The 13088-nt window shown below is 41.4% G+C and overlaps 1 protein-coding gene across 1 annotated transcript in view; it reads left to right on the plus strand.

Moving 5' to 3' along the window:
* COL14A1 (collagen type XIV alpha 1 chain) overlaps window positions 1-13088 on the plus strand; it is a 114439-nt gene that overhangs the window by 100530 nt on the left and 821 nt on the right. The window contains exons 42-48 of the mRNA XM_058018790.1: window positions 23-94; window positions 2122-2157; window positions 2573-2639; window positions 3138-3326; window positions 10453-10530; window positions 11472-11627; window positions 12982-13074. Of these exons, the coding sequence (XP_057874773.1) occupies window positions 23-94; window positions 2122-2157; window positions 2573-2639; window positions 3138-3326; window positions 10453-10530; window positions 11472-11627; window positions 12982-13074 (691 nt within the window). The remainder of the gene's footprint in view (window positions 1-22; window positions 95-2121; window positions 2158-2572; window positions 2640-3137; window positions 3327-10452; window positions 10531-11471; window positions 11628-12981; window positions 13075-13088) is intronic.

A 13088-nucleotide genomic window follows, 5' to 3' on the forward strand; every position in this document is an offset into this window, starting at 1 on the left:
TTCCTCTTCTTTTTCCACATAGGGCATACCTGGTGCTCCAGGTGTTCCAGGTGTTACTGGAAGTCAGGGGCCACAAGGTGATGTTGGAGCTCCTGTAAGTAAAACTCATTAATATTTCACTGTCTGCTGTTGTGCTTTGGTTGGTTTCTGAGCCTGGCTTCACTGTTTGACAGAACTCCTCAATATTTATTGCCTATGATCTGTTTGCAGTTAGTGGCTAAGTTAAACATCATATTGACCTTCCTTTGTTCGTTCTTTGTAATTAAATATATTTGTTGATCTTACATACAATGTTTGGAATATGGGGATTAAAGTCAAAACACAAGACTCAAACACAGAAGTTAAAAACACAACTATGTGAATTTGAAGTCTTTGTGTAATTACATTCTTCTTTTTTTTTCCCTTTGCCCTTCCAGCGACTCTCTGGAAATTTAAGTCTTTGTTAACCTGATTATTTCCAAAATATTATCCTGATTTCCAAACTGTGAAAATAATATATGAATAAAAACCTGGCTCTTGAGGTTACTCTGTGTTTAAATTAGAAAAACTGACTAATGACTAGGGCTTTTTATATAATTTATGTAATTTTTGGAAAATTATATCCTCTATATCTAAAATTAGTATTAGGAACCTCCAATACTAAGTTTATCTCTCAACTGCTATTTTTTTATTAATTATTTTAACAACCTCACAAAAAATGACTAGAAGAAAGGAATACAACAATGAAATCAATGTGTATTTGATATAAAAGAGAATATATATAGTGGACTTTTTTGTCTCTGTAAGAGTTCAGACAATATTATGTATTAATATTTTAACATTTGACTACTTGTTTAATTATAAAGCCTGCTCAGCTTTTTCCCATCTATTACAGTAAACATCCTATTTAGTTTTTAATGACATCAAAGTGGAACAGTGTGTATTTTTGTAAATTCTATTTTCAGAATAGAAGTTTTTTTCCAAAATTCAGTTTGGTTTGGAGATTTAGGCCAATGCAAGCATTTTCATTTGGTTAAGTGGAAATGAAATTAAATTGATTGATAATTTATAAGCAAACATAATAATCTAAATGCCCAGTTATGCATAGTTTCTAAGTCTAATCATGGAATCTATAAAGGAGATTTGATGAGCTTTGGAACCTTTACTATAAATATGTAACATGTTGACTATGCAGTTCCTGTCCAAACACATGTTCCAGATACTGAACAAAATTTTCTAGAGTGTAGATATTCCTGTGAGTTATGCCATAGCTCTGCTGTGCATGGTTAGACTCTAGCTGTGCAGAAATAAACAGGTGGCTGAAAAATCACTTAGCTTTCTATTCCAAAACATAGAGTTATAGAAGAGAGTCCTTTGAAATAGTGTTTTAGTCTTTGTAGGAGTTTCCTCTCTCCAAGGACAGAATAAACTGTGCTTAACTATGTATCTGTCAGCTGGTTACCTACACAGAAGCACAGAACAGTCTGAGTGGGGAGGGAACCACAAGGATCATCAGGTCCAGCTCTCAAGGGTTTGGCCCATACAGGCATCAAACCCATGGCCTTGGTGTTATCAGCACCAGGCTCTGACCAACTCCTTTCCTTGCTTCAGGAGTTCCTGAGAAATGTGTAGCCTAAAAATGACACTGGTGAAGGTGCAAGTGCCCCAGACAACCTGTTTCAATCCATAATCCTCCTCACCATCATTACAGTATTACATTATCCTTAATGTCAAATGTAATTTTCTGTGCAGTTTAATCCCATTGCTTGCTCTGCTCATAAGGGATGCAGAGTCCCAGGACAGCAAATTTCAGGCTGCTATTTTGCAAAAGTTAGACCTGTTTCAGCCATATGAAATGCATCATGTGGTGGCCTGACCTTGCTATGACTTTGAATAAGTGAATTCAGTGTGTGGCAAACACTTGTGAAAGTCATTGTTCCCATGTAATTGCCAAAGGTGAACATTTTGTTCAGTACTGAAATGATAGAAGTGTATTTGTCACTGTCACATAACCTCCTGAAAGCTGGCTTATTGTCTCTTTCTTCTCCCTTTACTATGAATCTGCAAGGCAGACAAAGTTCAGGTGTTAAAATTTTGAACAGAATAAAATGAGAATTAATTTTGTAATAAATCTTTTCATAGGGTCCTCCTGGAGCTAAGGGGGAAAGAGGTGAAAGGGTAAGTCTGTGTTCATGTTAGCTGTGGGATTTTTCCTGCCTGGCCTTCTTTCTCATAAAGAACTTTTCCAAAAAATTTATGTTTCTCTCTGTTTACAGGAACAGTAATTTTCTCTTTGCAATTAAGCAAACTTTCCTTCTTTTCCAGACATGTCTTTTATATAGCTACATTGATGTTTTCAAGGTGGGAAGTATGTGGCAGTAAGCATGCCTCCAAATCTCTCATTAGGGTTATCTTCTCAGACCTCTGATTGCTGGCCAAAAAGAGAAATGGGAACCAGTGAAATCACAAAATTTCTTTGGCTTTCCTTTCTCATCTGTGAGGATATGATGTCTCAGCAATAATAAATATCCTTCTTTGCTCCAAGTGCTGTCAGCTCAGGGCTGTTTCATGACTCTGTGCTGTTGTTTTCCAGGGTGATCTCCAGTCCCAGGCTATGGTCCGGGCTGTTGCTCGTCAAGTGTGTGAGCAGCTCATCCAAGGCAAGTACACGGACAGTCCACGTGCTTCTCTCTCTGGAATGGATCTTTTCCTGCCACAGCTACTTACAAATATGACACTTTGCAAAATATCCAAGGGGATCTGTTTGTTTTAAACTAGACAGTTGAGATTTATGTTTCAACTAGATTTATGTTCAACTGGATTTGTGTCCAACTAGAGCTGATTAGCATCAGCCTGAAAAAAATGCTGGAATTGTCTCCAAGCTATTACAGTTTACAGAAGCTTCTGCTGTACCAGTTTTAAATTTTTATAGACATAAAGTACAAAAGCCCCCCAAACCCTTGCCAAAGTAAGAAAATAAAATCCTGCATAACAGTTCTTCCATTTTCTGTGCACTCTGTAACCTGTTATTTCTCCTCCAACAAGTGCACGACTTCATAATACCAAACCATGACAGACCACAGCGTTGAGAACCTGCCAGTACTCTGCTGAAACTTTGCTGAACAAGATTTTCCACTGCTACTTTTTTTTCCTGACAGGTCATATGGCAAGATATAACTCGATTCTGAACCAGATCCCCAGCCAGTCTGTCTCAACTCGAACCATCGCGGGGCCTCCTGGCGAGCCAGGTCGGCCAGGGGCTCCAGGGCCACAGGGTGAGCAAGGATCTCCAGGCATGCAAGGGTTTCCAGGAAGCCCTGGTCAGCCAGGAAGACCAGGAGAAAGAGGTAGGCTTCATACTTCACAAATACCTCCCTTTCCTGATACATTCTAACAGCTTTTGTCTACTGACTACAGAAAGCAACATTTTCTCACTAATTAATTAGTGAGCTTAACACAGACCATTATGAAGGCTCTGGAGACTCTGTCATGAAAGTCATGCAGGCTTTGCCAAGTGTGTTTTGGTAGGACCAGACAGAGATTTAATGTTTAACTGCTGAAGATTGGTGGAATTTAATTGTGCAGATCCCATCACATCGTGTTTCTTCTTAGTAAGGCCTCAAAGTGAGCAGAATCCCTAAATGTATAAGCAAAAGAGCAATTGAAAAAAGTCAGATGCAAAACTGATGTGGGGAAATGCTGAGCTTTTCTGATAACTTCAAATATGTCAGTCTAGGAATTTTTGAGTAATGGCCACCTGAAAGGAGCAAGATTGATAAGAAGAGGGAAAAATTCCTAGTTTGAGGGGTTGAGAGAATCAAGAAGAAGAAATGGTGAGGTCAGAGAGAAGTAATACACTTAACATTTACAAGAATTCTCTTCTGTATTCTCATATGAAGGCTAGATCCCATTCTCCTTTCCTCCATGAGCACTGTCTAATAACAAAACAAGTTCCATGTTTCATTTACTCTCTTTCTGTGCAGCCTGGGCTATCTTTTGTGTCCCAGAGTAGCACTAACCTCAGGACACACTACTGAGTAGAGCTATAATTGTGAAAGTGCTTTGAAGAACATCACATGAGGAGGTGACCCAAAACCCAAGAGACAAATGTGATATTTACAAGCAGTGAATTGGTGTTGCTGTTACAAAGTCTGCTAATGGGGTTTTAAAAATTAATTGCTGTGTAGACTGTTCAGGAGCTTAATAGTTCCAGTTCACAGTAGCCATGATGACCATAGTTATAACATTGTTTTTAATAGAAAATCTTTGAGTGAACCTGTGAGTCTTGCCCTCAAGACTGTGAATTCCATCACCATTTTGAAAAAAGAGGCAAGGTTCCAGGTACTGACCCTTCAGTCCTGCTGTTGCCTGCTCCAGCTGAGCAAAAACCAGGCACTGTCCAGGAAGGAGAAGGAATGAGGGAGTGTGAGACAAGTAGAAAAGAAGATTGGAAGAGACAATCGAGGAACTGACTTTTAAAAGGGTGGTCTGGAGATACTGAATGCAGATTTCAGGATATTTGATTCCACACCAGCATATTTTAAATCTTTCCCTTCTTTTTGGGAAGAGGTTTTTCAAGCTAGGACTTCAGAAAAGGGACAAACAAAACACCAGGCTACAAAAAAGGAATATGTCCAACATATTCTGTACTTTCCATTGTATTTGCTGTGCGGATGTCCAGACACACATTGTGGGATCACAGAGTGATTAGATACAGTAATTTAAATGAAATATGATGTGGGTTGGCCCACTGCAGACAATATTAATGTTTGGGAAGCAGCATTGGCAGCAGAGTACAGAAAAGGTAAAAAGACATTAGAAAGAATATTGCCCCTTCCCTCTCTATTACCCTTTCCTCTCCATATGAATAACTGGTGTTAGAAGGGACTGATTTTGGCAGGTAGTGCTTGTGGGGAGTCTTATACTTGGTAGAGAGAAAGCTCTAATCAAGCATCCCTCAGAACTTCAGTCAGATTTTCATAAAATGTGATACCAAATGTTGGTAGTGTTCTACAATATTTTCAGCTTAAAATGAGGTTGTTTCAAGAATGCATGTGTAAACTTTAGGACAAAATAATTGGCTGGTTTATTTGGAGTTGAAATGGATTTTAGGACATTCATGTAACTGGAGCCTTGAACAGAATCTGGAAGAAAGATGAAGGAGCTCCTTCAGAAACTAGGCAAAAGTATATAATGATTTATTACTCCTTGAGGATTTGATTTCTTCAGAAGCAACTGAACTTTCAGACTGATGTGTGTTTGATGCTGTAGCACTTTACTGAGCAGGAAGATACCTTTTGCTGCAGACTCTTGGGGTGTTTCTGAATCCATTTCTCGAAGCTAACCTCAAAATGCAAAAATGAAGATTAGAAATTATTTAACTAGCCTCATGCTTGTGGAGAATGATTGGAAATTTTTCATGGATTCCCAATTCTCACTTTATTCCTAATGCATATCCTACACAGAAGCAGCAGACTAAAATCGCTCAGCTTCTGGATGGAAGGAAGGGTTTTAAAGTTTCCAGTGACAACAGAGAGGAGGGTAAATGGAGTCAGACCCCATCCCTTGCTGTGTTCTGAAACACTGTTTGCATTTAACTTGTTCAGCAAACACAACGTATCATCCTGTCCTGAAGATCTCCCACCAGCCACCTGGAAGTCTTTATGCAGAATGTGTTTTTTTTCACTGATCTCATCAGCATTTTGGTTATATATGAAGCCAATTTAATGTTCAAGCCCAATGCCTGATTAGCAACTCTGAAAGTCAGGCTCCACGTTTAAGTTCAGAAAATGTCCTGCAACAGAGTGTGCTGAGCAGTAATAGTCATTAGAAGGAAAAACCACCTGTTTGTTTATCTAGCAGTGTTTCTTATTCTCCCTCAAACTGTAGGAATTGCTGCAGGAGCCTGTTCCTGGCTCTGAGCTGCGGGGCAAGGTTCTGGTAGAGCAGGAAGATGAAAAGGTGAGGAGGCCAGGTGTTTCTTTCACCTCACCTCCCTTGCCTATCACCTCCTCAATCCCAGCCTGTAAGGAGGGAACACTTCAGAAAGCAGGTGTGGAACTGGTTAGAAATGGTGCACCAAAGAGAGCTGTACTGGAAATGTCAGCAGTGAGAGACACCAGTGAACTTCCCTGCTAACTTGCCTGGCCAACAGCTTCTTTTCCCTTGTTTTCCTTGTCACTCTGCCAAGCATTAATCAGAGGCTTTGGAAGGAGACATGGATGAGTGTATGGAGTTCTGCTAGAAACCTCCACTTGAACTTCTAGGTCCATGATGTCCCATTCCTGGGTGGGATTCCTCTCACTGGTAACACACTGAGCTGTCCTTCCAGGAAAGACCACCTCAGTGAGAAAGGACAAGCCATTCTCTGACAGATCCAGTTCTCAGTGTCTGCTGCCAGCTGAGAGGCCACGTTGTATTACCAGGGCCCTGCCGTACATAATCCCAGATAAGTCACTAGAATTTTGCCCTTTGCTTATTTGCATAACTATAGGAGTTTGGAAAAAAACCAAACACTGATTATTCACAGCCCTCATCTCTATTTTAATTTTAACTAGCTCACAGCATTGGTTTCTATTCTCCTTTCAGCTAGTTTGAACATATTTTGTTTTGGTTTTGTTTATGATCTGGGACTTAAACAACTATTGTCTGGCTTCTAAGTGCCCAGGAAATAGTTGCACCTCTGCAAAATAGTATAGAAACCAAAAGAATCAACACGTTCTTTTCTTCTCTTTGGTTTCCAGTTATTTTTATAATACATGGGTTGTTTTCTCAACATTGTGGAAAAATGGAAAAGCCATAGTAAAATTATTCTGGGGCACTGCTAACCTTCAGATGCTGTGGAAGTGCAGTTCTACTACTGAATGGACTTCAACTCTTATGTGTTCTGAAGTGCTGAATAAAACTTACAGCTACTCAGCCCATCCCACTATGATTAAAGTACAATAAATACCTAAACTGTCACTGGGAAAGTTTCTGTTCTCAAGCACAGCTTCATCTTTATTTGCTTCCTGGCTTCATATGAAAGAGCCCCAGTTAAACATGTGTTATCAAAAGACACATTTACAGCTGCGATGGCAAAATTTCAGTGGAATTAAATGGAACTTTTGCCAGTTTTGTCAATTAAATATTTTTATTTCCAGTTTTAGCTTCATCTGGATAAAGAAAGAAAAAAACCACAACTGTGTGTTATTTTACACTATGCTCACAGCTGAACATCTTGAAAAGAGGATATTTTTGGTAGTAGTTTAATTTTTCTTAAGTGCAATACATAGTTCTCCTCACAGGACAGTATTCCTTTAAAGACAAAATTAGCTAAAGAACACCTGAGATTTCCATTTGTGCAGATACCATGGAAATTTATTTTTCTTTGCTAGAGAATGTGTTCATGACCTTGGTGTTGTTTTCAATAACTGATGCTATCAGAGTTATCTTTAGTGAAGGGTTGGAAATCATTGATTTCAGTTGCTTGTGATCTCCATGGGGCTGAAATGAAGACATTGCTTATTTTGGATGGGGATAGACATAAACCCATTGTTAGCATGAAGGGGAGAGACAGTTTGATGGTATTTCTGAAGCACGTCCAGAGCACAAACATGAAAGCAGTTCCTGGGACCTGTAGGCATTTTTTACTCAAATGGCAAGTTTTGATATGCAGACTTTCATTCTGAGGGCAATTACCCATTGCAGTAACCTGCAATGCAGTAACCCACTAGTGATGGCTTGTCTGGTTGGCTTTCTGTAAGCCATGCTCTGCTGGCACCAAAGATGACTTGGGTGAATTTTGAATATTCTGCCATTTATAAGAAGTGAGCCAGGAGGTCTGTGAGTCTCTTAAGTCCCTTAGGGAAACCCATGGCTTTAACTCATGACCATTTTGCCTTAGGAGTAGGATATTTTTGCATCAGTGTTTATGTTCTCTTTAACTTGGATAAACTTTACTGGAAATCAGACTAAAAGAAACCTGATGCAGACTTTTATCTTGGCCTTCCGTGTTTGTTTTTAAAGAAGTTTTGCCCTGCACAAGAGATTCATCATTTATTCTAGAATGAATGTTTTCTTCTTAGCCTGAGTAGATTTGTTCCATGTTTAGCATTTCTTACTGACATTTTATCCTGTGAACATCACATACAAGTGTGTAGTTTGGTGTGTGTTAATAATTACAATTGAGTGCATGGCAGGCTGTGATTTCAAAACATAGTGGCTGCTGCCTTTGAAGTCACCAAGTAATGTTACCATGCAGAAGGATAAGCAATGGTCCTTGTGCTAAACAGCTGGGCAGATTGCAGATGGTTGTAGTGGGTCAGTCTTCTCAGGAAAAAAGCAATTCAAACAGACTTTGCCTTTTGCAAAGGGCAAACCTTTCCCTGCAGGTCCTGTGGGGTAAGAGATAATTTGGACACAGTTACCTTGTTACAAGGCCTGCAGCACAGAGAATTGCAATAGATGAGTTTCTGCATATGTTTGAAGCAAGCCAGGGCTAAGCAAAATTTCAAGCATGTGGAAAAAGCCACCACCACTCTTCCCTCAAAATTATGCAACTGAATGAAATAAAAGGCAAAGAAGGGAAACAGGCAATGCCTTAACTATGCCAGGACAGTGGCAGAGAACCTTGCTGAGGTAAGGTAAAGAGGTCATCCATGCTTTGGTTAAAAATTATGTGCTCACTGTGGGTTTACTGGTTGCAGTGGTGTGGCCTGTGTTTTCCATGTGGTTGGGTCAGACAGTAAGTTGCCCTAGAAGACTCTTGTCCCTGCAGAAGACCCAGAACTCATCCACAGATACTGAATCCACTTCAGTTCAGCAGACTAATATTTGATAAACTTGATGTGAGCAATTCTTTGCCACTGATGGGTTTTAATTACAATTTTTCTCACACTTAGAGTTTTTATTTACTTATTTGCTTCCATTGCAAATTAGCTTAAGAAGGTAAAAGATCTTCTGTGACTCCCTGAGGGGAAACCTGATAAGGAGGGGCTGAGGCCACTTGGTTTGCTCAGTTACAACTTCCTCATGAGGAGAAGAGGAGGGGCAGGCACTGATCTGTTCTCTGTGGTGACAGTGACAGAACCCAAGGGAATGGCCTGAAGTGGATGGCCATAGGTTGGATATCAGGAAAATGTTCTTTACCCAGAGGGTGGTTGGGCACAGGAACAGCTCCCCAGGGCAGTGGTCACAGCACCAAGCCTGACAGAGCTCAAGAAGCATTCGGACAATGCTCTCAGGCTCAGGGTGTGACTCTCGTGATGTCCTGGGAACCAGCCTCGATGATCTTTGTGGTGTCTTCCAACTCAGCATATTCTGTGATTCTATGATTCCTTGCAAAAATGAGGTGTTCTCCAGCTGTTTTGCCCTAAGAGGCAGCAGTTACCTGAGCCCAGTCAGTTGAACTGTGGATATTGCCCCATCCAGGGCAGCAGCTGTTTTCTTTCTGCTCTCTGTGTTGATGAAGGTGCCATGTATAGACTTTGATTCTGAAAGCAGGGAAACTGTGAAGCCGGGAGAGCAATTACCAGTGCTGGGAGGGAGGTCTGGAAAATGGGGGGGAAGTCCCACAAACCAGCCAGGATTTGGTGTCTCTGAACCATCCAAATCAAACACAGACTTTATGAGAATTTCCAAGTCACCAGTGGAAACTCAGGGTCTGGAATTTATAGTTTTGACAGCTACTATAGTTCAACACTGCTTATTGTGATGGCTGCATATAGAAAGTGTTTTTATGAGATGCCATAGTGGTAGTGCAGAAGGAGATGGAAAGCTGGAAGTAAGCAGTGCTTTCTCTGAATTACTAGATTTGTGATCTCCCTGAATCAAACACAGGGAGAGAAATTTAGTGCCATGAGCGAGTGCAGGAGCACAACTCACTGGGTCTGCCTCTTGGAATATCAGAGTTTCAAGACTGGGAAACACTTGGATTGGGCTTTACTTGGGAGTCAGATTTTGACTGCGATGAAACTCCTTTCTCATGTTTTAGCAAGAATCTGCCGTAACTGCTAACAATTCTCTCCATTAACAATTTTGTGCTGTACCACTCTTTAGTCGGTGAATGTTTGAAGGAAAATTTGCTGTAGCACTGAAATTTGACTTATATGGGCACCACAGTAATTTATAGCTACAAGGCGTGGAAGACTCTTCTGATGTACAATGGTTGCACGTTGGGGTAGTCCAGAGGCAGCTTTCCACAGGAAGTGCAGCTGGAAACTGGCTGATGCCTCTGCATGCCATCCTGATGAAAACACCATGGCAGCAGGAATGTTTAAGACCCCAAGAACGACATTTCCCTTCAGAGGCTTCCCCCCCCTTCCCGTCAGGGGAGGGAATGGAAAAAGAACCAAATAATTTTCATTTTTCACCTTCTTCCTTCTTTGCCATCAGTTTTTAGATGAAAAATAACATATGGAACTATAATCCTGGTTAAATAATAAACACTGCTCACACTTTTGATCAAAATGTGACTGAATACTATTTCCTTAGGTTTACCAGGTGAGAAAGGAGAGAAAGGCAATCCAGGTGTTGGAACACAAGGACCCCGAGGCCCACCAGGATCCACAGGTAAATTTACATTTGAGGCATCTGGATTAGACCATTCTGACCCATGTGTGAGGAAGCTTACAGTAGCTCTGTCTTTCTCCTTAAGGAGAGTAGCAGAAGAGTAAGTAGCAGTTCAGGCACCTTAACTGTTACAATGCTCTTACTATGTAATATCATGTTGGGATGTGCCACATGATGGTGTCACCCATCACACAAGTACTTTCATTTTCCCTATGATAAACTGCTTCCCCAGCCCACCTTTTTAAAATGTTTCATGTATTTTTTTTTTCCAGACATGGGTTCTAGAAGGGGAAAAATTAGTCTGGACTAATTACATTTGTTTTCTCATTGACTTAATGTCATATCTAAACGGAGGCTGACAGAGAAATGTACAGTAATTAAGCACATTATATCACATGGATTTATATTTAGGTCCTGGAAAGGCAGAAAGAGTGATAACCAGGTCCTGTAGAAACAGGAGTGAAATTGCATTGACCTCAGGAGGATATCCTGGCTGTTAGGCACTGGTATCAAGTCACAGCTTTACCCAGAATCTGTATTGAAAGGGAGTGGGAGGAATCAAGAGCTGTGCTGGCATCCAGGGCTGTCCTTTCCCCATGAAAATCCCTTTCCAGAAGTCTGATGTTTGGTGAAACATTTGCTCCAGTTCTGCCTAGAAGCTGTCTCTGGCAAGGAAAAGGAAGCAGCAGCCAGAGAGGAAGCTCATTGGAAGTGGGTCTCCTCTCAGGCTGCTGCTCTGTCTTCCTTGCCAGAGGCTGAAGTCTTCCCTCAGCTTGCCCAGAGGAGTCAGAGCCAGGATGCCTTGTTCCTCCTCTCAGGCTGTCTCCTGGAAGTGTTTATAGCACACTCAGTCCATGTTTTCCAGGCCAGGAAAGATGGCCTCATGTTCCTGCTTTCATGAACGACACTATGCAGATGTTTCATCTCCCTGTTCTATGCAGGACCTCCAGGAGAAAGTCGGACTGGCAGCCCGGGCCCACCAGGGTCTCCAGGCCCACGAGGTCCTGCTGGTCACACGGGGTCCCCGGGCTCAGCGGGCCCTGCTGGGCCTCCCGGGTACTGTGACCCGTCCTCCTGCGCTGGCTACGGCATGGGAGGTGAGTAGCGAGGAGTCGGGACTGCTGCCCCTGGCAGAGGTGTGGGTGGCACTTTCTAACAGCCCAAGTGAGATGGAGGCTACCAGTGAAACTTGCACTAAAAGGTGGTGGCTCCTTAAACCTGCGTGTCCAGTGTGGCTCTACTTTGTGGGACTGCAGCAAGAAGAGAAGGTGACCCAGCATAGTGACCAAAGGAAGTGACCTCCATCTGATCCCAGCCTGTAAAACTGATCCTGCCTAGTGGGTTTTGTCCTGTATGTGTTTGTGTAGCTGTATGAGCCTGCTCCATCTCCAGATTCTGTGTTGAAGCCCTACCAACTCATGTTTGTGACAGCAGAGTTTTTACACTTGTAGTTTCTCAAATGTGTTGCTCAACCTCCCCTTCCATGTGCCTCTGAGTGGCATGAGAGCATGACCCTTACTAAACCTGTAGTAGTGTAACCTGGCACAGGGATGCACGTGTCCATCATTAACCAGTGAAGCCACCTGGAAAAAATTATTCCTTCTATATCTTCTCTGTATCCTCCTTTCCCATCTTGTTGTAGCATGGAGAGGCCATGGGAAGAAGTTAACAAAATTACCAAAACTTAAATCACCCAATCTAAAATCAAAATTAAATAGGAGAGTGCTAAACTACAAATGTTATGCATAAGGCATATTTGTTTGATATTTACAGTTTAATCTGCCCCTGAGCTATTTGTATGTTTTACTTACCTGAATGTTTTTGTTGTCGTCTCTTCCTATCCTTTTCTCCTCACTTCCCCTCCCCATTGTTCATTTCCTGTTTTAAGGCCCAATCCCTTACAATGGCTACGAATCCAGAAGGTGAAAGGCTCATTCTGGTTCAGGTCTCATTGGGCTGAAGGTCAGAGATGGATGCTGAACTGCTCTGTGCTTTCCAGCAACGATAATGACTACCACTAATGAACTTACAGCTGCTGTACATGCACTTGGCTTCCTGGCACTGCTAAAAAATTATTGCCTGACCCATTTTTGCCTGCTGCTCATGTATTCTAGCTCATAATTGGAATAAGCTATAGCAGGCAGAGTGTGCAGTGTATAATGAGCACAGTATTACAATTGGACATTTGACAAATTGTGGTGGTGGTTTCCAACTAACTTGGCTGTCTGTTGGTGGGTTTCCAATTGCTCCAGCTTATTAATTTTGTTAAATGTTTTCATTGTTCCTTTATGTGAATAAAAGATGTGTATTTAAAGATTATATATATACTCACACACATGATATAGAAATATATCTATATATAAAATGTCAATTTCCTAATGAATGCTTTAATTTTCTACTCCCCTTCTCCTGTGTTAACCGTATGAATACTCTTGGTGGTGGTGGGTTAAGGTGGATACGGTGAGCCAACTGATCAAGACATCCCAGTAGTGCAGTTGCCACATAACTCCTACCAAATCTATGACCCTGAGGACCTTTATGATGGTGAGCAACAGCCG

The sequence above is a fragment of the Melospiza georgiana genome, chromosome 1 (genome assembly GCF_028018845.1).
Source record: "Melospiza georgiana isolate bMelGeo1 chromosome 1, bMelGeo1.pri, whole genome shotgun sequence".
Lineage (NCBI taxonomy): Eukaryota > Metazoa > Chordata > Aves > Passeriformes > Passerellidae > Melospiza > Melospiza georgiana.